The sequence below is a fragment of the Chelonia mydas genome, chromosome 15, assembly GCF_015237465.2.
Source record: "Chelonia mydas isolate rCheMyd1 chromosome 15, rCheMyd1.pri.v2, whole genome shotgun sequence".
In the NCBI taxonomy this organism is placed as follows: domain Eukaryota; kingdom Metazoa; phylum Chordata; order Testudines; family Cheloniidae; genus Chelonia; species Chelonia mydas.
The window spans coordinates 26,616,138-26,640,109 of record NC_057856.1 but is presented as its reverse complement, the minus strand read 5'-3'; the positions used below and the strand labels follow the sequence as shown (position 1 = coordinate 26,640,109).

Below are 23,972 nucleotides of genomic sequence, written 5' to 3'. Positions count from 1 at the left end.
GCAGGTGCTAAGGCCACACAGTAATCAGACGAGAACTGAGGTCTCTCTCTTCCAAGAGCAGCACTTTACTGCCACTTCCAGGCCTCCTCCCCTCACCTGCAACACAGCAGTGCAAGGATGAATTATTTCATGCAGTTGAAAAGCTCCATATGAGTACAAGGAGGATGGGTCTTCTTGAACTTTACTCAAAGGATTGACTCAGACAGTAGCACCAACGTGACACAGGACCTGTGTAGGCATTTATACCACACTCCACCACAAGGCCATTAATTAGCAAGTCCCACTTCCCATAAAGCCTTACAGATGTATTTTCCATTTGCAGTTGTGTAACCTTTGATGTAGGTAGCTGTCAACTAACCCTGGATTTCCTTTTGATATTCTCATCTCAGTTGTACTTCCAGTAGAACAAGAATACTCAGAATGTAAATACTTTCAAAACAGTATTTATTTATACCTGCTGTTAAAAAAAAGCCATGGTTATTACAGTGATTAATAACTATTTGTTTCTTCTCCCAATCCCATTGTCAAGTATTTTTGTGCAAAAATTCCAATGCAAGTAGATAAATTCCAAAGAGCTGGTTAGAAGTCAGTGCTATCGGAACTAAGTACCTTGTGGTGTAATGGCTGTGTTAAGAACAGACAACACAAAGGTTTCTGGACCATTTTCTCGATGTTCTTTCCCTCATATCCCCATTAAGTAAATTTAGTACTGGTGAAGTCTGCTGGATTGCTAACCCTGGACAGTGAAGTCCTTCACAGGAGATGCACAGACCCCGCAGCATAAGCTTGTCCCCACTGCTTCTCCTTATGCCTTAGCCCTGATTTCAAGGGTTAATGGGTGGGTTCAGGCTCTATTGCCTGTTTAGTTACAGGCCTTCCTACTAGAGACTGCTAGTAAGGCTGGCAGTTGTAACTGGGACACTGGTGTCCAAGGCCACCATCAGAACTGGCACTAAGTCCACCCCCTCACTTTGCATGCTATCGAACAGCCACTCAGCACCACCCAGGTAGGCTGAATTCAGATCAGTGATCTAGAGAGGAAGCAATCCCAATCCCAAATCCCTGAGCTAGCTACCCCCTAAGTGTTTTCGGTTCAACCTTGTGATGCTTCAGTAACCCAACTATATAGTTTCAGAGGCTCATTGCAGAACATTACCCTACTGTAAAACTACAGTCTGTTAATAAAAATGTATCATCTACGGCAACTTTGTTTTGTTTGTTTTTAATGTCAGTTTAAGCAACCTGGAGTAACCACCACCGTCATTCTGTTCCCCCCTTAGCACCAGCAGTCTTGTTTTGCGAGTTACTGAGTTAATGATACAGCACATCTAATACGGTCATCCTTTACCAGCGTCCACATGATCCACATCTCGGTGGGGTTCAGCTTGTGCACTATCATCAGTTCTTTGTACAGACATGGATCAAAAGGATTAAAAGGCCTCTGGATTCCAAAGGTCTTAAAGCCAGCATGGTTCAATGGAGTCACTGCCATCTTTGCCAGACACATTCCCACAAAGACATCATCTATTGGGAAGAGTTCGGTGTCCTCGGCGGTGCTCTGGAGTCGCTGCACTGTCGTTCTGGACATCACATAGCCACCGCCACCAGCATAGAGAGGATAGTAGGGCGCTTTGTACATAGACTCCGGGATGAAATATTTGACTTTGGTGTTTCTTATAGGACGGGCCTGGCTGATCACATCCCCAACAAAGAGATCCTGCCCAGGTTTGAGTTCCTTGAGGAACTCAACAATATTGTAGGTGTTGACAAAAACATCGTCATCGCCCTTCAGCACAAACCTGGCATGGGGACAGTCCACCATGAACCAGCGGAGGAAGTGCAGCTCCTTCAGCGTCAAGTTGAAGAAGTTGTCGGTGAAATCCCACTGGACAATGTCATCGAACTCTTGGCTCTCATAAACCAGCAGCTGATGGAGGGAGTGAGCCTGGACTTTGGCCTCCGAGCGCCCAAGCAAGAACACCAGCTTGATTGGCTTGCTGCCAATGGCCACTTCTTTCCCCCATGTGTTCCTGATAGCAACCCTACGGTCTATGTTGATTGGGGGAGACTTGATTGCCAGCAAGAGGAATGTTTCCTCGCTGCATCTCGTGGGCTTCAGCAGTGTTGAAAAGTTCCTGCAGTGCTTGTACATTAAGAAGGTGCGGTGAAGCTCTGGGAGTGCAAGAGAGGAATTGGCAATTGTCAGGTCTGGCAAACATTTGCTGAGTTCAGTGTGCTCTGGGGCCCAGAACGTATGGCTGGGATTTGGTGCAGCTATCTTCCTGGCTGCTGGAGACACAGCCAACTTAGTCTCTTTCCTTATATACATAAGGAACGCAATCAATGTGACTGAAATGGTATATAGTCCAACCATTCTTATCCTGGGATACATCTCAAACTCTGGAGCAGGAGCCAATTCCTGCGTGGTTAAAGGAACACACAACATTTATTAAAGGAGCATGTAGGCTTCTTGTCTCAGTGCCAAAGAGACTTTCTAAATAATTATCATAAGAGACTAAAGGCTAGATTTACAAAGCTATTTAGGGGCCTAAAGATGCAGATAGGGATCCAGTGGGATGTACAAAAACATCTAAGCAGCTTACATACCTAACTGCCCCAGACTTCAATAGCAAAATTTTTATTGAATTTAATGGGATCAGGAGCTGTCCCATTACTCCACTTAAACAAGGCAGGACACATGTTTGTCCCTGCCGAGCCCAGAGTACTATGTCAGGGCTGCTCACAGGAGCCCCTTGAGAGCTGCCAAAGTGCTCAGATTTGGAATTGGAAGGGGGGGGGGGGGCACGTGGAGGACAGATTCTAATGTTGGATGGTGAGCTCATTAGCCTATGAAGTCAGTCACTGCTCAATTTGGGCCCAATTTCCATCCTCTTCTTTGGGAAAGGAGGGTACTCAGCACAAAACCAGCTCTGCAAATTCAAAGCTAACACTGCTCTTGGGCAGTGCCCAGGTGCCCAGTATGTATTATGAGAAGGTCTCAGGAAGCACAGCAAACCATCACACAGGCACATAGGCCAAGTGCTGCAGCTCACAAGGCTCTTGCAAGGACAGAGCTAGCTGGATGCAAGCTATTCAGACTGCTCTTCCCATCAGAGTCAAAGCCCTGTTCGCATCATCTAGTGTCAGCCTGTTTTAAGAACATTGGGGGCAACACCAGGGATGCTTGGATAGCATGGTAGTTTGGTCTGAGGGCCTAGATGTGAGTACAGGTGGCAGGCAAGTCTCTGGGCTTCCTTCCCTGCTCACTTCCCCCCCATCTAGTTCTCTTTGGGGTTGCATGCTGTTTGCGAAGTCGAGGCCTTGAGGCGCTTCACATCTGCCAAGTTCGTCTAATCTAGCCATTTGTTTGGCCAGCTGGAGCTGATCAGTCCATTTTAAGTTTTGCAGGGGGTTCCAGGTTCGCAAACCTGGAATCCCATTTCTGAGAGAGTACACTAGCTTTTCCAGGGCCCTCATGACTGTCAGCTGAAGCAGCCAATGCTGCATAGCCTCTACATTCAGTATTGTTTTAAAGGCAGCCTTAAAAAGAATGTCATGGCATTTAATCACAGATATCCTCAATTCTATGCAGGCATTAGAGCACAGAACAAGCCAACAGGTTTCTATTCTGTCCCTCCAGCTACCAAGCTTGCAAATTAGTGCAGCTAAAAAATTCATCTAAGTGAACAGCTTGTCTGAAGTGCAATCCTAAAGCCTGGGTTTTGTTAATACGATCTCTCAGGTAAAAGCCCATATCCAAGTCCTACAGCACATGGGTTTTACAGCACCTTAGTTCCTTTCAGCATCTTTGTGCCACAGTGGGGATCAGAAACTACATCTCCTGACACCCACCCTTGTGCCTTGACCATAAAACTTTTTTTCTTTTTAGCACATCTATAGAATCATAGACTTTTAAGGTCAGAAGGGACCACTATGATTGTCCAGTCCGACTTCCTGCACAACGCAGGCCACAGAATCTCACCCACCAACTCCTGTAACAAACCCCTGACCTATATCTGAGCTACTGAAGTCCTCAAATTGTGGTTTAAAGGTGCAGAGAATCCTCCAGCAAGTGACCCCTGCCCCCATGCTACAGAGGAAGGCGAAAACCCCCCAGGGCCTCTGCCAATCTGCCCTGGAGGAAAATTCCTTCCTGACCCCAAATATGGCAATCAGCTAAACCCTGAGCATGTGGGCAAGATTCACCAGCCAGATACCCAGGAAAGAATTCTCAGATCCAACCAAATTACATAGCCAATATCCCCATTATTTCCTTCAACTATTCTTGCCTGTCCATCTTCTTCCATGAAATCCCCTTTACCTAGAACTCCCCTTCATACTTCTAACATCTTCTCCAAGTACCTCTTTAAATCCTACTTTTCAAGAAAGGCTTATTATTCTCTATTAACTATCAATTAGGGCTGTCGATTAATCACTGCTAACTCACACGATTAACTCAATGTATCAACCACACTGCTTTACAGGCAACAACTTTCCCTCTTCCTTTTAAGAAAAGAAAAGCACTTACCAGGCCCCATTCCCCATCCAACTCCAGTTCTGCCAGAGAGTTCTAACAGGCCATTAAAGGCAGAAGGAATTAACCTAGTTTTCCCCTCACCAAACGTTCCCATTTAGAACTTCAAAGTGTCGGACAGGCACACTGGTGCTTGCTCTGGCAATGAGCCCCACCTTTCAGTAGAAGGGCACTCGGGGCCTGAATCCAACATTAGAAGCATTACAGGAATCCTGACTTTACACAGGGATGACACACCCTTTTTAAGAGCTAGAGAAGCTGAAGAGGCGGATGCTGCTCCCAACTGAAAGTGTTTAAGTTTATACTGTTTAACTGTTAGTAAAGGTCTTTGGCCTAGGAATCCAGCAACAAGCAGGTGTCAATGCTGCCTTAGAAAACAGTGTTTATAGTTAGTCACATTTTTGGCATTTGCATTTGGGGTGGAATTTACCATGGCAGGATCAGAAGCCCACACCCATACTATGATAATACCAATGCCTGCAGGGTACACCAGACGAAAGGGAACCTCAGAGAGATTAAGGTTTAAAAGGTGTGGCCAAACGATAAAGCATCCTGTTACACAGGGGCTAATTTTGGGATTAGGGTTGCTCTACCTGGGCCAGTTTCCTGATGATCCATCATGCACGTGAAATTTAGAACTGGCTGCAACATTCCCGAGGTATCTAGCATCCGATCAACAGAAAGACTGAATTTTTTGCTGTCCTAGGCAAACTGGATCATTTATGCCATTCCCAGCCCTGTAACATTTTGTCGCCCTTTAATACAGACACATTATTTGTAGTGGCCTTGTCACTTGTATACTGAATCCACTGGTCAATAATTGAAGTAAATCAGAGGTCTGACTTTAGACTCGCTGTTACAATCAAATAAGTCCTTAGTCATTAAAGGACCCACCAAAGTCTAATCAGTAACGTTCCCAAACCTCACAACGCTGGGCTGTCATTTATTTAAAGGAGATGGCGTGCAGAAAAAAGAGCTAGTCTCCCAGCAAAGCTTGGAAGGGAGTTTTGCAATTCCCTTCCAGGATACAGCATCTTCTGCTGAACCCCGCAAGACCAGGCAACGATCGGTGCAAACCATTCCTCCGAGTTTTACAGGGCTCCTCCTCCCCTCTTACCTTTCCTGTAGCACCGACTGGTCCTCGGGGGCTGCTGCTCTGCAAGGAGCGCTCCTTAAATGCACCGTGCAAGTCCCCGCCTGCTGCAAACAAATCTTTCACCAGGCTCCAATTTAAACAGAGGGAGGCGGGGGTGGTGCATGGAGGCCTGAACCCCCTTCCGGCCCCCTCTTTCTGTTGTGCGCTTGCATCTGGTTCTGGGAGCCGCTCGCTCCCCGAGCCTGCTGCAGTTAAAGGCGAAGCTGCATCCAATGGGGCTCGCGCTGCCCTAGAGCCCGGCCGGGGTCGCCATAGAAACGGCGGGCAGACTGGCGCGGACGGGAAATTAGCCGGCTCGCGCAGCGGATGCTCCGGGATTTGGGGAAAGCGGGGCGCGAGGCGGGGCGGCGGGCGCCAGCGGCCGGTGAATGGGCCAGCTGCGGGAGAGCGCCCAGCCCCCCATTCGGGGATTAGTTTAATGAGGGAGGCATTTGCTCTCAGGCAAATGGAGCCTGAATGAATTCAACCCCCCCCGCCCCCCGAAAGTTGCTGAGGAAGGCGGAAGGTGCAGCCGGGGGCTCGGGCACCGGGAATGCGACGGGCCGAGCGGGGTACAGTGGAGTGACACCGCTTTTCGGCCTAGGCGCTTTGGTTTGACTCCCTCCCTCCCGGCTCTTTGGGGGAGGAGGAGGCAAGGGTCTGCCCCCCCCCGCGACAAGCTCTGCCCCCGGGCTGGGAACAGTCAATGCCCTCAAGACAGGGCCTGGAGTTTTACTGGAAATTCTCTGCCCACCCACCTGCTCCCTAATTTCCCTTTTGGCTGCAAGGGCTGGATTCAGATTGTGCGTGGCGCGGGGCCTTCCCAGAGCGCCTCTGCTGGCTCCCGGGGATCAAGATTGAAAGGGGGGGGGGGGCGGGTTTCTTAAATAGAGCACAAGCTCGGCCCACAGGTAAACTTAATTCCTATGGTTGACGAGTGGAAGTGTTTATTTCATCCTGCTGCGTTAGGCCGGGCTCCCATCCATATCTGCAGCTTTTAAGATTTGTTTTTGTTTTGCTTTTGTCTTTCCAAGGAAAATCTTCTAGGTCGGATCTGGTGCTGGGCTGCCTGCCTGACTCTTCAGAGGACCCAAAACAATAGCTAGGTCTGAGGAGTGTGAATTGTCTTAGAATGACTCTCAGCTGGTGTTAATTCAGAAAGCCACAGGGGACAGGTGAAATGTTAGCACTGTTAACTGATTCAGCACTGATCACTCGAGAGACAACCAGTTAGACTGGGACTGTATGCTGACCATAGAACAACATTGCTCCCCAGTTGGAGCTAGGGTTGTCTGGCTCTAATCCTTCATCAACAGCCATCCCCAAGGAATATATTTGACAAGAGCCCTGTGTATTGCCCAGCTCTCGCTCTTTTTCTGTAGCACCTAGCATCATTTGCTGAAACGTATTACAATGTGTGAGGAGCTGGGGGACTTCCCCACTTTATCCCATACCTTCCTGTGTCTTCCCTCTGCTCAGGAAAGTTCACCAATAAATGCTTAGGGAGTTTTCTTCATTTATAACAAATACACTCTGCCCTTTTCAAACCTCTTATTACTGCTATCCAACCATCTCTTCTTACAAGCTCCTGCGGCATAAGTAGGTCTCCACTTCTTCTCTAGCAGACCCATGAGGGCCACACAAGCTGCTCTCTTGTGACCTGTCTTGTCAAGTTCTCCTTGAAGGGCAGCTATGCAAGTTATTATTTTCTAGCCCAGCGTACAATATCTCAGGTGTGCAGCTCTGGTGACACCATCTGGCTGAGAAGGCAAATAGACCTGCCAGCTTAGGACTCTGCCTTTACGTTTTCTCCCTGGAGAAAGCAGAGCATTGAAGACAGCTTATCCTCAGCTCTCAACTACTGTTAAAGATGCCACACAACAGCAGCCCACGAACAAACGTTCCAGACATTCTGAAAATGAATAGATGGCAGAGATGACACGTAACTGTTGATAGTGGGGAGGGGGAGGGACACAATTTAAAGGTTCTGGTGGTATGCAGCAGGGTTCAGGGCAAGGCATATAAAACACTGCAGAAATCTGGGGCATGTGACCCTGCATGTTCCCCCATGTGTCGCCTCTGATTCACACCCAAGTGACAAGAGTTCAGATGACACTAGGAGCTTGACCTTCTGATGGCAACAATTGTCAGGCCCAGGCCTCCCTGAAATGAAACAGCGTTGAAAACAGTTTGTGTGTTAGTGTGGATGAGACAGAAATAATTTTCAACAACCACTACAGAAAGCATGAGTTAGTGGTACGGCTGGGAATAAAACCCAGGAGTGCTTGTATTTGCCAATCCAAACTCCATCAAACAACTGGAAAGGCAGCTCCCACTGAGACTCCTGCTGCTACATTTAAGCTCACTGCCATCAGTGACTTCTGGTTTTAAGAACTTCTCTTTGGCCATGAGGCGTGCTCCTGCTCCTGGTGGGGCTGCTAGCCCATCTCCCCAGCCTATTAGGGACCAATTCCTCACCCAAAGGCCATCTGGAAACTCACAAAGTTATTCCCCTAGCCAAAGCAGGAACCCAGAAGCCTTTCCCTTTGCATTTCTTCCCACAGCTCCAGGGCCGGCCTCAGCAGCCAGGGCCCTTCCCACAGCTCTTTTGTCAACCAAGCTCTTTCAGCCTGACTCCTTCCCAGCTGGGTCTGATCGTCTCCTCTCCCAGGCCCAAACCCATGTCTCTGAACGGGGCTGGCTGGCTGGCTCCATACCCATAACGGGGCAGATCACCCTGTTATACACCCACTGAAGTCTGGCAAAGCTCCTGGTGACTTCAGGGGGAGTCACAGCAAACTCAGCAGTCAGTGGGAGTTGAGCTTATCTCCAAGCCTCTCAGGCTTGGGCCCTACAAACCCAAACCAACCAACACCTAGCAAGCTTCACAGGTTTATTTCAGTGGTGGAGTCTAGGTTTTTTTTGCTGCACATATATTACATGAACCTGCCTCATCAAGCAAGTGCTTCTCATTTCTTTATTGGTGCTGGGCATCGGATGCGGCTGTCCACTGAATCAACTGAACTTGGAATTCTACGGTCAGAGGCACAGGCTGGATTTCTTGGACTTCCTTCCCTTCAGGAGATTCTTTGTTTTTTCCTTTTCCTGAGGAAAACAGTTAGTCATTGTTTCTAGGAAACAACCCTAAAAAACCCCACTACTCTGAATGGGCTGCATGTGTCCTTGAAGTTTTTGCAGTCATTCCAGTTCCTTAATACAGATCAATTTGAACATGAATTTTGTTGGATAAGAATCCAGCACTGTTAAGTGTTAAGATGCTCAATCCAGCTGGGTACAGTTTTGCTTTGTTGTTTTAGAACTCAATATCCACCAGTCAGAGGAGAGAGAAACAGAAATTCCAAAGCACATGGAGAATCTGTTCAGGGGTCAAATGAAACCTATAGGCCTCAGGCTGAGAATACATCTTTCAGTGTCTGGTCAAATCATTCATTGTGGATGAGACTTCACTCTTTCCCCTGTTGGTGAGGGATCCTGATTAAACGATAGTTTTCACTATTTGTACGTATTTGTTGAATATATGATGCACACTAATTTCAGACTATGGGTTATTAGCAAATCGTTCACTGTGGCTGCACCTGCATTAGCAAACTCTGTAGCTACCATTCATTGGTGCAGCTCCAAGAGTGGTAGCAGTGGAAGCTGTGGTGTAGACAGAGCTCAGATGTCTTCTATGGGATCTATACTGCAGTGGTGTATTACATCTACTACTGTTAGTACCAGGTTTGCAAGTGTACCTAAAGCTTTTGATCCTTCATTATTTGTAGTATGCGATCGGCCATCTAACTCACAAGACATTTCGGCTCCATGAATGGCTGACATACCTTTTAAACAGGAGACTAGCGAATGGTGAATAACCCACTGTCCAGTGTGATAATTTGTGATACAATTCACGACACTTTCAAGATTTGCACACCTTTTCATGAGTCCCTGGCAGTTGTCTGCACAGCCAGGAAAAACAACAACAAATGCAGCCAATCACACCTTAAATTATTGCACCAGCTCTTCTGAGCTCCAGTAGTTCAGGTTTGACTTGTGGAAATACGACCAACTCTTTGCCTACGAACCCTAAACAACAAATGGAAACCCTCAAGCTACTTGGTGCATGCTGCTGGCTGAGCAGGGGTACCACAGATTATGTCCCTAATCTTTGAAAGACAATCAAGTATAGATGTAGTTTGACTTCTATATTTGGAGGGGCAGCTCCATTCAGGCCAACGGGGCCATGCGTGGGGGGCAGGGCAAATTCCACAGCTGCCGGAGGCTTGCAGTTTGGGGGGTGTGCAATGTCCCCTACCTCCCACAAACTATGCCCATGCAATCAACTTCTCCCCTGCTCTGCCAGCCAAGGGAAAGGGTTGGCTAGCCTTAATATGCACAGAAGTAAGGAAATGCCAAACTAAGCAAAATCTTCTGCTTAATCCCAATGGGTTTTCCAAGTCCATGATAACATACTTGGATATTTATTGCGCATCTCACTCCATCACTGTTGTGGAGGCTGCATGAGGGGATATTCCAGTCATAAAAAAAATAAAAAGAAACCCCAGGTGCTAAGTGCTACTTGAAACCTTTCAAGCCTGCCCTCTGCAATGGTTACAATACATTTGGTTTGTTACAAGTGTGCTGACACTAGGTGGACTAGCACTGTGGCCGTGGCCTCCTTCCCTATATGGGTGAGTGGGTTGCTAGGGTGGTGATCGAGTTCAGTGCAGCGTCCAGGAGCATGAAACTTCCAGAAACGTTTAACGCTTGTTTCAAATGTGTATCTTGCTCTGTGGGGTGTGTCGCAGCTGGTTCAACAAACTGTCTTTTCATACAACTTTCTCTCAAGCAGGACAAGCACTGGCCGGAAAGCAGCTGGGACACTGTCTTCTAGGACAAGGTAGGAGCTAGGGCACTGGGAAATCAGAAAGTCACCCTGAGGCTACAAAAGACTCCTCTTCCCACAGAAATATTGAAAAGCAAGGACCTCACATCCTGTTGTCACCCTTCAGATGGGGGTGGGTCTCATTCACAGACAGGGAAACTGAGGCACAGAGGGGTTAAGTGACTTTCCCCAGGTCACACAGTCAGCAGCAGAGCTGGAAAAGATGCTAAGAGTATTGATGGCCAATCCCTTACTCTAAAGACTAGTGAAGTCCAGTGAATAGGAGAGGCAGGGCTGAAAATTAGGGGACTTAGGTTCTATTCCTGGCCCTGCCATGGGCTCATTGTGTGAGCTTGAGCAAGCCACTTCCCCTCTCTGTGCCCTGATATTACCTTTGCCATGTGCGTTGAGATCTACAGATGAAAAAAACACAATGAGATTGCTAAGTGTTCGTATACGCTATGTTATTACTAGACAACACTCCCCTATTGGATCAGCTAGCCCATGCCATGCCCTGAATGTGTGTGTGTATATATATATATATATATACACACACACACACACACACACAAAACTAGCTAGCTAGGCAACAATTGAGCAAGGTACTTAAGCATGTGTCTAACTTTAAGCACACGTAGAATCCCAGTTTGGTGAATGGAACTACTTGTGTGCTGAAAATTAGGAACATGTTTAAGTTCCTTGCTGAATTAGAGCTATGAAGATGCTTGTGCGCAACCTACAGCTGGATGGATGGAGGATGCTGGTGCTGCCTTGCTCATTGTGCATCTCAGTGACGCAGCCCTTCCGAGGGGCTCTAGAAATGCTGATAGCTTAGATAGGTCTACCTCTGCTGTTACCTTTGGCAGCCACTGTGGTTTTCTGGCTTGCAGGACTTTCTCCCCCAGTTTTTGTTTTTTTGTTCTTGTCTTTGCTCTTTTTACCATCCTAGAGAAAAGAAGTTTGTTATTCTTAGTAGGAAAGGCTTCCAAGCAGCTTGTGCGAAGCAAAGTTTAGCCCTGAAGTCACAATCTCCCGACTGGGACATCATGGTCACTTTCACACAGCCGGGTGATGTCGCAAGCAGAGCATTAGGATTTAAAAGGCGCTGATCAGCAGCAGGAGCTCAGCGAAGAGCCTCTGTACTCAGAAACGAGAGAATGTCAGAAAATAGGAAATCTCAGAGCCACTCTACAATGGGAATATTTCCCGTAAGGCCTCCGCAGCTCTTTAGGATTTATATCCTACCTAGGAGCAATGCAAGAAGGGACTTGAGTGAATGATTTCAGTGTATACAAGGGAGACTGCAAACAGATCAGTTCCTCTTTAACATAGGACCATATTAATAACACCACCACCTAACTCTTATCCAGCACATTTCATCAGTAAAATTGTCCATGTGGGGTATAAGGGCTTTTCCGCTTTCCTCTGAAGCATCACGCATGTGTCAGTGCCACAGACAGGCTACAGACTTCACGGACCATTGGCCATATCAGACTGGCACAATCATATGGGCTAGTTTGGCTTTACGTTGACAAGATAATCGAGAGAGGCTGTGTGTGGTATAGTCTCATCTCCAAAGTCAAACCTATGTATCTCCCTAAGGGCCCGAGCTCCTGCCGTCCTTCCTCACCAAACTGGCCCCTGGAATGAGGAAAAACTCCTCTGAGCTAGGGCTGCAGGATCAGGCTCCAACTGACAACCTTCTCTTTAGGCCTGTGCAGAGTACTGAGGCCAGCTGAGATTCTGCATTCTGTGCCCTGATGCCCAGCAGCAAGGTTCTACTTCTGCTACCTCTCAAAGCTCTGTCCATCAGCTCAGGCCAAATTTTGCTCCCCTTGAAACACATCCAACCCTCTGCGGCGTCCCACAAGCCAGGACCAGTCCCCATGCTCACACATGCAGAGTGCTCCCGCTGGCAGCAATGGAACCCATTCATCCCGTAAGGGCAGCGTCTTGTGCTTCACGTTATTAGCTGGGATGAGGATTCGCAGCTAATACTAGAGTGGCTGGTACCTTCTCCTTAGGAGACGGTGGCTGAGTTGTTTCCTCAGAGATGAGGACTCCTAAGTCACACACCACGGCCACAAGCTGGTCGCCTGTTAAGAGGCTCTCCAAGTTCACGTGCCCAGACCCCAGGCTTCTCAAAAGAGGCGGGTCACTGCGGAGTTCGACGGGGCTTTCCTTTTTCTTTTTCTGCTTGTCGCCCTGCACAGCACAGATTTGATCATGTCCAAGAGTCACGCACCTTAAGATCACAGTTCATTCATCAAACACCATCAGATCTGGGAACCCCAGTCCAGATTTATACATGTGACACTATAACCACCCCCGCCCCATCCAGAATGAAGACTGAGTAAAATGGTTGCATCGAAGGTCTCCACCTGAGACTGGAAGGGGGCTCAATACCTGGGCAAGAACTTTAGGAATAAGTGGGAGGTGTCTCATAGAAACTGAGGCCCTGATGATTACTTGGCACAGACCAGTCAAGGGACCAAGTGCTCAGTGCCTGGGGGAATAACCTCAGCTGAACAACATAGACACTGTTCTGTTATGGCTCACGTGGATATTTTTTCCGTTTGATATTTTTTAATGCAGCCTCTCTGCAACCGTCTGCATCATATGGAGTAGCAGCAGATGCCCTTCTGCACCCCCGACAGGGGTCTGTGTAAGTGTAGATCATCGCTGGCAGGCTGAGCAGGAGCACAGGTTAATTAAAAGTGAACTGTGCCTGTAAGTGACACTTCCTTACTCTTTGTGTGGGGTTGCTTAGCACCCTTAACCAGTCTTCACAATAACAACATCCTCCCTCACCCCATCTCTGTTATTACCTTACCACCATCCTTTGGCTTCCCCTTCTCTGCTTTTCCCTTATCCGCCTTCCCCTTTTTGCCTGCATCTTCAGCCAGACCTGCAGCAATGGGCCATGAAAACACCTAGCAAGATAGAACAGCCTGGTTCTCATGCTGCAGTATTTGGGCTGCAAACAGCACAAGGGATCTCGGTTTGTTACGCCAGAATTAAAAATATGCAAATACAGGGGAACGTTCACATTATTGTCAGGCTTTCGAAAAGCTTGTTTTCCTCCCAGCCGGACTGTGTCCCTCCATCCCAGAGCATGCCAAGCATTTACCTTTTCCTCTACAACAGTGACGGTGGTTCCAGCCATGAGGAAAGCTTTCAGTGCCGCTAAATCCCCAGTGACATGCTCCTTCCTGTGGCTGCACTCAATGGTCTCAGCCCAGTGCTTCCGAAGGGTAAGGTGCCTGTTCGCTAAATGAGAAAACACAAAAGGAGCAGTGAGGCCCACCTTGACATCTCAGCTGGGCCTGCAGAGCACACACAGGGGCAGTGCCAGCTTCTCCCACACTGCTCTGCTCTAGAGCACCAGCAGGAGGGAGTGGGGAGCTGGGTTTCCATGATCCATTCAGTCCTTGGGCTCTCAGCTCACGCTGCCAACATGGGGAATGGCCGGGGGCAATTCATCCCAATTGTGGATGCCGTCTGTTAGTGATGTGGACACTTGCCAGCTGGGAACTAGACTTTGAGACCCACCAAACTCTATCACGCTTGCTCTGGTGAGATCCCAGAACAGAACCAGCTGGCCGCAGCCCTATAAGTATGTTTGGCTCCATTGCAGTCAATGGGCTTACACCAGGGCTGAATTTGGCCCACTGTTTTAAGTCCAGTCTGGCTACAACAGAGAAGCTCACCCGTGGGGTGATCAGAGGAGAATATGATGTATAATAGAGAAACAGAGCATCTAACGGACCACTGTCTGGGATGCAGTAGAGAGCTGAGTGAAGGAGACAAGAGAAATCCCGTTACCATGCGAAGTCAGGAGCCTCTGGTGAGATGCACTCCTGGGTAATCAGCTAGCTGCCTAGATCAGGAGCAGCCTGAAATCACTTTCGAGGCAGACACGTGTGAGTGAGTTTGATGCCAGGAAGGAACAAGACCATTTTAAGGGGAAGAACAATTGTTGTCACATTCTTACTTATGCCACAAAGCACAGTAACACCCTCCCCTAAAATAACCCCACTGGCCTCCCATTAATGGCAGGACCCAGTTCAAAATTGCCCATCTCCTACAGTATTTAAAGACCTCCCGGTGCCTTCCTCCAGCTTATATCAAGGATCTTGTCCCTCTCTCCCCTCCTTCATTCATCTTGCACTGGCCTCCCTTCTGTCCCTTCACAGGATCATTCCACTTCTGGTGCAAGAGCCTGCTCCTCTGCAGCTTCTGCCATCTGAGAGAGCCCCCCTGAATCTCTGCTTCATTGACTCTCCATCTCATAGAAGATCTCAGCTCCTATCTCCTTTACTTTTGCCTCTTAGTTTCTCTCCCCCTTTGCTAGTATTTATTTTAACTTTGTGACTATGAACCCAACCCCCAAATCACTGCACACAAAGAACGCTCATTGACTTCAGCAGGAGCTCCACGCACAAAGCAGATCTAGGATTGGGCCCTGCATTCATGCTGTAACGCACCATATGCAGGTATGATGTTATACAAAATAAGGGCCTGATCCTGCAAACTGTTGCTCCCAGAAGTGGTCCTGGCTTCTATGAGTAATCCCTTTGACTACTCGCAGCAACCAGCGGTCCTCCTTGCAGAATCAAGCCCTGTAGCCTTCTAAGCACTGAAACAACATGTGCTGTAGAAACGGAGCACTGACAACTGAATAAATATTTTGATATTTTGTCATTCAAGGACATCAGTTTCAGGGTTTTTTTTTTAAATCCCTGAAATTCTGTTTGGATCAGGAATTGGTCTTTTTATTTCACACTGGGCTTCTGGGGTTTCATACGATCTATAACAGTGTAATTATCACACCAAATGAAATTACAGATTCGAGACAATCACTAGGGAAATGTAAATCGTAAATCTGATTTGTATTGACTGCATTTATTTGGAGAGCAATATCTGTCCCAGACCAGATGTCTTGATGGAGAATAATACCACCAATTAATTAAGTAGCATGGTCTTGATAACATATCTAGCAGTGATCTACACTACTGGAGACGTGTTGATGGCAACACATTTCAATGTAGCAGCTGATGACATTCCAGGAAGACTGATAAACCCCCAAGTTCAGTTTAAGTAAGAATTTCTTGATTCTGTGGTACCCCTGTTTGCCGGAGGCTCCTGTTTAAGCAGAGAAGACAGAGCTGAAGACTCCGATCCTCCTGTGTCAGCATTCCCTGGTGGGCTCCCAGGGTTTGGTGTAGCCACCGTTTGACTCTGATGGAATTTTATTACCTGTAACAGAAAGGCATCAAAGGTACCTTTAGAAGGGGCCAAATTCTGGCTGAGTCTGCACACAGACACAGGTTGCAAGGGGAGAAAAGTGCCTGTCTATATCATGGCACTTCTGAAATGCCACTACACAGCCTTCCCCTATCATGAGAAACATGGAAGGGGCATTGGAGGCATGCCCAGTAGTGCTGACTCTGGTGAACAGGTCTACTGAAGTCAGTGAGACAAAGTCTACATATTTAAGCACATAAACACACCCTTCTGTGCAGAATATTACTGTTCACTGCAGGAACAGAGTACATGGAGGCAGAGGACCTATAGGGCTGATCTCAGACAGAAGGTGGACACACCTCAATACTACCTTTGCAGCATATGTCTGTGCCCAGATTGTGAGATTTTAAAAAGAATACATTGGAAATTTTTGTTATTTGCCTTTTGGCTTTTTAACCTGTAGAGTTCCCATTTTCAAGCTTATCTCCACAACCATGAAACTAGCAATTTACTTTTTTTTTTTAAATGAAAGTAGAGATTCTGTTGCACTCACATGACTTCAGAGCCTAGAGTTTTAAGAAAGGCATCAAATATATAAAAAAAATCATCATAAAAATCTCAAGAACTGGCAACATTCCCTCAAACGGTCTCTGAAGCACAACAGCTGGGCTCGCGCCCATGGTGAAAGGGGAAGTTAGCTTCCATGGCCAACTCAATCCTTGGGCTCTTTGCTGAGACTTCCAAACAGAGGCCAGTTGCAGGGATGTGTTTTTTGAGATGTTGACAGTGGCTGCTGAGAACTCACCAAACTCATTTCATACAAGCCAACTAACAACTTTCAGTCATTAATAACCTGGGCTGTGTTACACCAGCAACCTGGAGGTGAAAGGCTTGGGAATCTCTCTCACCAACCACCCCCTAGCTCCCTTTGTTTATATTTTAACTCATTTGAAAACAGACCTCAGAATTGTTAGTGTCCTCGGCTTCCTCCCCCTCCACAAACTCGTACGTCACATAGTAGCTGTGAGTGATCACTGGAGACTCTGGGCCGCTTTCCAGATCCTCTGGCTTGCTGGGGTTGGGGACGCCTTTGATTTTCCCAACATTCACCACCAGTTGTGCTTTATTCCCAATGAGATCTAAGAGGAAGACAATCCAGCCATCAAGTTACAATGTACATTCTCCAGGATGGAATTTGAGATACTGTACCAAAGCAAATTAAAGGAGTACTTGTGGCACCTTAGAGACTAACAAATTTATTTGAGCATAAGCTTTCGTGAGCTACAGCTCACTTCATCGGATTTCCTAAGCAAATTAGGAAACTAAGGGGTCAAATATTTTAGTGGAAGGGCTGTTTGGCAGGGGGGAATCCTCTAAGATATGTCTACACTGCAGTTGAGAGGTATGGCTGCAGCAAGCATAGACACAAGCTAGCTAGGTGAAAACACAGCCTAGTTCCACCAAGGAGCAACCAATTTAATTCCTGATCCATTAATGCCAAGGCAACCACTGGCCACATGGGGTCACTCAAAAACTATGCAAAGAGCTCCCTTTCCCCAGGTAACGGGCTTGCTGCCTTCACAGCTCTATTTTAGCCTTCTAGACCCTCATTCAGGAAAGCAAGTTCAGTGCTGTCCTGAACAGGGGCCTTAACGAGGGGCTTTCCTTCTGCGGGAACCTTTCAAACATCTGACTTTAAATACAGTCAAGGGGATTTAAGCACTTGCTTAATTATTTACACACTGAAAGTTAAATGTATGAACATATTTTCTTGAATCAGGACCCTAATCCACCAGCATAGAGCAGCAACCTTGAGTGGGAAAGGCCTGATCTAAAATCAAATGCAAGCCTAGGCAATAAGGGCTTGCTCATGCTCAGCCCAGCTGATTTTATTTCCCTTGCAGGGAGGCCAGAATGCGGAACTGGAGACAGCATCTCCCTTGGATGGCAAAAGACTGATGTCACAAAGAGAGAAAAGTAGGATTTTATAACAGCTGGGCTGTGGGTCTGAAATCAAAGAACTGCAGATCTTTGTTTGATTAACAGCTAAAGACCAAATTCTCTCTCTCTAGGTTTTTATAAGGCTGTCCTTCACCATGGTGCCTGTTCTGGGATGCATGAGCGAAGTTCCATTGGTATCAATGGAAGTTGTGTATGCATAATCCAGATAGATTCTTCACCCAGGAATATAGAGAAATAATAAGAATAATGAGGACTACCTAGCTCTCACATACTGCCTTTCATCTCTAGCTCTCAAAGCACTTTACAAAGGAGGTCAGTAAATATCAATATCCCCATTTTACAGATGGCTAATACTAGCCAAGAGAAATAATTGGTTGTATAAAGTTCTCAACCATCTTCTATTTTGCCCAAATGTAAGAATTTAGAGAGAGTTTTAGAGGATACATCAAGACCCTTAACATTTAATGGAATTAAAAAACAGAATGATCATACTTAGTACTTACAGATATTTATAATTAGACATCAGTTAATTAATCCTCACAGCCCATCCCCAGATAGGTATGTGGGAACAATTATCCTCATTTTACAGATGGGTAAATTAAGGCAGAGACAAGGGGGACTAACTTGATCACAAGCAAACAGGAAGCCATCAATGAGTCTAGAATGAAAACTGTGGACCCCTGACTCCCAGTCCCATACTCAATACACTACCCCAAGATGCCTATAAAAAAAAATTACAGATTACTACAGAGATATTTATACAATAAAGTCTCACCTGGCTTGCTAGACAGACCATGGAACTGATGCCTCTCATCAGGCGATATGTTCCTATCGTCCAGTATACAGAGTTTGGGCAGGCTGTCTATTACAAAACCTCTATAGCCAGGAATGAGCACTAGTGGGTTACCCTGGAGCACAAGCGTTCTGAGCCTCCGCAGAGTGGCCAGTTTAGAGACTATGCCCAACAGATCCGTAAAATTATTAAAACTTAGGTCAAGAGAGAGAAGATTTGGCCTAAAAGAGAAGAGAACAGTGTTAGGGTGTGTAACAAGCAGCACTCAGGTCAGTATATAGGGCCCAGCCTGGAGTCTAAGCAGAGCTCTCATTGAAGTCAATGAACCCAATGCATTTTACTTGGGCCACTGCATGGTAACAACTTGGAACTGCAGGGGTACGAAGATGGATTCAAACTGGGAACCCACAAGTTACATGCTCAATATGCTACTGACAAACCCCTGAGCTGTCCAAGCCATCCCTGGCATGCTACACACAGGACAGCTGACTAGCGTACAGTATCCTTTCCTAGCACAGGGTCTAATCCGCAGGCCCTTATTCAGGCAAGACTCATTAAAGACTTCAGGATGTTCCCCTTTGAAAATGCAGATTGAAACAGGAGCACAGGAATTGCCATACAATCAGAGCCATGCTCCACCCAATCCCGAATCCTGTCTCTGACAGTGGCCAGGGCCAACTGCTTCAGAGGAAAGTGCACAATTAGTGGATAATTATAAATAACCTACACAGGATGGAAGCTGTTTCCTAGCCCATCTGTTCATGGTTGGTTTGTGCCCTGAAGTATTTCATCTCTAAACTAATTCAATGCACCCTGCTTGCTATAGCTATTAAGACATAAAAGATAGAACAGGCTAACTTAGGTGTGTGAGCAGCTCCTACCCAGGTGCTTTACACTAGCTACTTTAACTGATGCTGTGTGTCACTCTTCAGGGCAACCACACCTGTATTTCCTCTCAGTGGTCCTACAGGCCACCCAGTCTCATGCTTCCAGGTCCCCAGCCATTTTCCTTTCTAGGTGGAGACCTGCATCTATCTCCCTTCTGACCGGGGTATTTGTAGGCTGCACAGTTCCCTGACTACACTGGGTTAATCCCAGCACAGCCAGGCCACCCAAGGACACCTGATGGCTTTCTCTTCAGAGATAGTTAACAGGTGCCACAGGTTAGAAGGTACCACACAGCACTTCCTATACAAGCCTACTTTATTCTTAAGGTAAAAACACTATGGAGAAAATATATTAAAAACAAGAACCTACACACATGCTAATAAGCTTACCAGAGATCACCCAAGCCCCAACCAGGCTCTGGCAGGAGCAGTTCTTCAATACCCCATCTGTGGGATTTCCTTTGCAGTCACAAGTTCATCCGTGCTTCAGCTCAGAACAGATGCATGGTTTTATGTGGCCTCAGCAGGCCAAATCCTTCCAACCCTCCCCTATGGATTAGGGCCCTCCATAGACCAGGGGTCCTGTCTGTTTGCTGGATCAGAAAGGGCACTGAGCCAGTTTAAAACCAGGCTATTTATCCAAAAGTCCTTTCCTCATCTGTTAGTCCTTGGAGAATCCACTTTGAACTAGCATATGCAGCTTCTCCAGGGAGGTGGCTTCAAATGGCTGACAACAGAGGAAGTATATTAGCATCCTCCTTCCTACTAGAGAAGGTACAGATAATTCCACCATAACATGTACACAATTGCATTTTTAATGCAATGGGCCCCCAAAGGTATTAACCCTACTTCAATAAGCTTTTACTTAGTTCAATAAAGTTAGTTTAGTTCCATCAGGTTTGTGCAGGATATTATGATATTGTCAGGCAGTCACGCTATGGTCCCTTTAGTGTTGGGAGTTACCAGAATTCTGCTGTGAGATATTTATCCTCGGAAGAGCCCAACAGCCTGTTGTAGCCCAGCCCCAAATGCTGGAGTTCCGGAGGTGGGAGAGAACACAGATTCTGCAAACCGACAATCTCATTGCCACAGAGCTCCAAGACCTGCCAGAGAAAGAGGAAGCAAAAGTTATTGGGGGAGGGAAATGATGCTCTAGAGGTTTTAAGTGTCTTTTTCTATGTGTTCCTTCTGCTGTAGCCCACTACGGTCCATTCAGTCTGTCCTAGGCAGAAGAGAGACTCATCTTGACACACCTTCTCTGTCTGGCCTCCCAAAGAAAGAGTCAGGAACCTGCTTATTTACCTTCAGTGTTCTAGGAAGGTTGGCAGAGTTTATTTTGCTGATTTGATTGGCACTGAGTACGAGCTCTTCCAGGTTATGAAACTTCAACAAATTTTCATCAACTTCATTTACCTGGAAAGAGATTCACATTCACCTTCAGTCAGCTGTCTCTGAAGCACAGATGTATCTTAGCATGACAATACAGCACACAGGGCAACATCAGTGCCTGATTCTATGGTTCTCACAAAGGCAAAACTCCCACTGGCTTCCAAGTAAGATTTCTATCTGATTTCCTCTAATCCAACCTGTTCAGGTTGCTTTATCGTAGCATCCAAGCGCCTAAGTACATTTGTTTTACCTGAATAAGAACTGCAGGATCACACCCATATTTTGTACAAATTGTGGGGTTGATCTTGAGATGCACTGGTCACCTGCCGCTCCCTGATTTCACCAGAGGCTTTGGGTGCTCAGAATGTCAGAGTATCAGGCCCTAGAGCTCCTAAAATGATTCTCAGAGTTACAAAACAGAGTTATACAAGGTGGCAGCAGAGGGAGAGAGAGGCAGATGAAACACGGAATGTGGTGGAGAGTGAATGAGGTGAAGGGACATCTGGAGGCACTCTGATCATTATTGATTATTGGTTCTCTTCCTCCCTAGGAACAGGCAGGCATATAACCGGAGTTTAGGGGGTGCAGCATCTACAGCAGTTTCATTCCCTCTCCAGTATGTTTACTTGATAATCTGAACAGGAAACAGACCCAGCCTCCCAATCCCTTCTGTCAAGTCTTAATGAGTCTTTGGACAACATCTAACATCACCGGAGCCTTGTTTCAGGAAAGCCCTTAAGCAAATGCTTAAGGCCACCCATATTCAGGGCAGCATTTAAACATGTGCTTAATTCCCAGTGAATTGAATGGGACACAAGCACATGCTTACAGTTAAGTATGTGTTTAAGTGCTATCCTGAAGAAGGGTGCTTTCCTCAGTCAAGGCCTTAATGCTGGACTTTTCTTATGGATAAATAAATGGGGTGAAAAAGATCATCACCCCTGTTGGGATGGGTTTGCTGATATTACTGAGACATGTTTGAAAACTATAAAAAATATACTGATATCACTGTTTCTGAAAAGCTATTGTGAGATGTATTTTTTTACATCTTGCCCATCACAAAGAGAATACAATGTTCAGGTTTGATTTGTTTTCTAGAACAGGAAGGTTATGGCAGCATCTTATCAGAGCACAAATCTGTGAAGAAAGGGGCTGAATGACAGCTATAACACTTAGCCCTCACACAGCACCAGGCAGTGAAAGCCATTGAACAAAACTGTAAACCCTGTATAAAACTGGAAACCACTTCAAGCCAGGGGATACTGCCACAGCCCCAGCATCCCTAGCTTCAGTACCCTTGGCAACAGTTAGATATTAATTAAGGAATACTTACAGCTCTTCTGTGAGATAGGAACATAGTAGCATCTACTTTATATGTGGGGAAACTGAGGCAGAAAGGCTCCGTGACTTGGCCAAACCACAGAGGCCATGTCAGAGCTAGGATTACAACACAGGAGTTCCTGGCTCCCAATCTTGCACTAAGTCTTTCTCTACATTTTAACAATAGTGAAGATCCCACTGGTTGAACTCACTCCTTTATCCACTATCCTTAAGGACCTGAAGAACAAGAAGATGAAGTTGTCCCGGATAAGCTGCGGCGATTGTACTGCCAGCTCCCTCAGGTGCTGATCCTCGGGGCTGCAGTCAGGTGGCAGAGCCCAGGGGGAGTCCTGGCTGCTCACAAACTCCATTAAGGTCTCCAGGCTCTCTTCACTGGGAGTTCCAATTTCCTGGTGCTGGGCTGTGCCTGCATCTGCGTCTCTCTGGACTGCATTTCCTCCAGGTTTCCTTTTCCTTAATTCGAAACGGGACCTGTTCTACAGGGGCAGAAGGGGAGCGCATGTGCAGAGGAATGAGAGCAAACTGAGAATTTCTGGGGCTCTGGGCCTGGCAGACCCTGCCTGCTGGGGATAAAAGGGCTGGGCCTTTTTAAAAACCAAATTTAAACCATCTGAGGTGTCTAGGTCCCATTCCCCACCTCCATATACACATAGGCCTCCAAGTGCCATAGGACGATCCCGGCTCCTTGAGTAGGGTGACCAGACAGCAAGTGTGAAAAATCGGGACCGGGGGAGGTGAGGGGTAATAGGAGCCTATATAAGAAAAAGACCCAAAAACCAGGACTGTCCCTATAAAATCGGGACATCTGGTCACCCTATCCTTGAGCGTTCAGTCTGCAGCACCCCAAGGCGTGTGTTTGGGTCTCAGCCTCACACCGCCGGTGACACAGCGCCTCGCTGGGAACACACTGGCCTGGCCTGGCCTGGCCTTGCGGCGGTGGGGCCGATGCCCCCGCTCTCTGGGCGCGGGGACGCTGCCCGCAGGCCCATCTGCAAAGCCACGAACAGGCTGTGGCCGCTGGGCTGCACCCCCAGGCCAATGTCCTGGGCGGACGCGCCCCCGCCGCAGACAGGGCTCCCCACTGGAGCCAGTGCAGAGGATACTGGGGGTGTTGGTGACACTGGGCACTGCCGGGACCGCCCCCCCCTTTTCTCCAGGCCCTGCCCAGGCACCCCAGCTCCAGTGCCGCAGGACCAGGACCTGCCCCCTACGTGTCTCTCTGGCTTGGGAGGAGGGGGGGTGTCTCTGGCCCCCAAGCGAGGCTGCGCAGGGGCTGGGGTGCGAGGCAGCCCCCCGCCCCTGTGCACTGGCCGGTTGCCGGACGATGCCCCCGCCAGGCAGGAGCCCTCACCCAGCTGCCGGCGCCGCAGGGGAATTCGCCCAGGCGCAGCCGGCGGAGATGCTCCCGGAAGGCGGCGGAGGCGCTGAGGCCGCCCATGGCTGGAGCCGCCGCATGCGGCCGGCCGGGGCCTGTGGCAACGCCGCGTCCCCAGTTGCTAGGAGACTGACCTGGTTGCTAGGTAACAAACCCCCTTCCCGCCCGGCGGCGCGCGCTCCACGCGCCCCCGCCCTGGCCGCGGTGCGGCGCCCCTCCCCCCTCCCCGCCGCCGTGTCCAGGGCAACGGTAGCCCGGTGCGCGGCCCCGCCAGCCCCCGCAGCCCCGCCCGCGCGGCAGCCAAACCCCCTGTGCACGCACATTGCCCCCAGGGCTGCTGGAACAGTTTGTAGAGTGGGGGAGCTGGGAGCCACTGAACCCAACTGTAAACCCTGTGGAGGAGGGACACCACTACAAGCCCGGG

General features: G+C 47.8%; 2 protein-coding genes across 8 annotated transcripts; both read right to left on the bottom strand.

Moving 5' to 3' along the window:
* Nucleotides 1-427: 427 nt before the first annotated feature.
* B3GNT4 (UDP-GlcNAc:betaGal beta-1,3-N-acetylglucosaminyltransferase 4) lies at nt 428-6,528 on the bottom strand. 5 transcript variants are annotated; one of them, XM_037878714.2, is made up of 3 exons: nt 6,494-6,528; nt 5,652-5,734; nt 428-2,419 (listed from the first exon to the last, which is right to left on the bottom strand). In XM_037878714.2, exon 3 carries the CDS (start codon nt 2,390-2,392, stop codon nt 1,304-1,306), a length of 1,089 nt encoding a protein of 362 aa, XP_037734642.1. In that variant the 5' UTR covers nt 2,393-2,419; nt 5,652-5,734; nt 6,494-6,528; the 3' UTR covers nt 428-1,303. The 5 variants fall into 5 exon arrangements, with proteins under 5 accessions (XP_037734642.1, XP_043385321.1, XP_043385320.1 ...); XM_043529386.1 differs by having other exon boundaries at nt 5,652-5,731; nt 6,428-6,525; XM_043529385.1 differs by having other exon boundaries at nt 5,652-5,731; nt 6,494-6,525.
* Nucleotides 6,529-6,542: 14 nt separating this feature from the next.
* On the bottom strand, nt 6,543-23,681 carry LRRC43 (leucine rich repeat containing 43). Of its 3 annotated transcripts, XM_037878725.2 has the most exons (12): nt 23,525-23,681; nt 22,365-22,649; nt 20,746-20,856; nt 20,407-20,546; nt 18,539-18,777; nt 16,762-16,940; nt 15,681-15,813; nt 13,685-13,824; nt 13,383-13,487; nt 12,568-12,759; nt 11,412-11,499; nt 6,543-8,774 (listed from the first exon to the last, which is right to left on the bottom strand). In XM_037878725.2, the coding sequence occupies exons 1-12, from the start codon at nt 23,609-23,611 to the stop codon at nt 8,647-8,649; spliced, it is 1,827 nt and encodes a 608-aa protein (XP_037734653.1). In that variant the 5' UTR covers nt 23,612-23,681; the 3' UTR covers nt 6,543-8,646. The 3 variants fall into 3 exon arrangements, with proteins under 3 accessions (XP_037734653.1, XP_043385319.1, XP_037734654.1); XM_043529384.1 differs by lacking the exons at nt 22,365-22,649; nt 23,525-23,681 and adding an exon at nt 22,166-22,317 and having other exon boundaries at nt 6,544-8,774; XM_037878726.2 differs by lacking the exons at nt 6,543-8,774; nt 11,412-11,499 and having other exon boundaries at nt 12,574-12,759; nt 13,388-13,487.
* Nucleotides 23,682-23,972: the final 291 nt, after the last annotated feature.

What these genes read in the sequence shown, in the direction of transcription:
- LRRC43 (XM_037878725.2), bottom strand. Translation starts at nt 23,611, where the DNA reads ATGGGCGGCCTCAGCGCCTCCGCCGCCTTCCGGGAGCATCTCCGCCGG. An exon ending in GGAGCCTCCGGCAAACAGGG is followed by an intron (nt 13,825 to 15,680) that starts GTACCACAGAAT and finishes TTTCTCATTTAG; the next exon opens with CGAACAGGCACCTTACCCTT. An exon ending in AGCCAAAGGATGGTGGTAAG is followed by an intron (nt 12,760 to 13,382) that starts GTAATAACAGAG and finishes TGTGCTGTGCAG; the next exon opens with GGCGACAAGCAGAAAAAGAA.
- B3GNT4 (XM_037878714.2), bottom strand. Translation starts at nt 2,392, where the DNA reads ATGTATCCCAGGATAAGAATGGTTGGACTATATACCATTTCAGTCACA.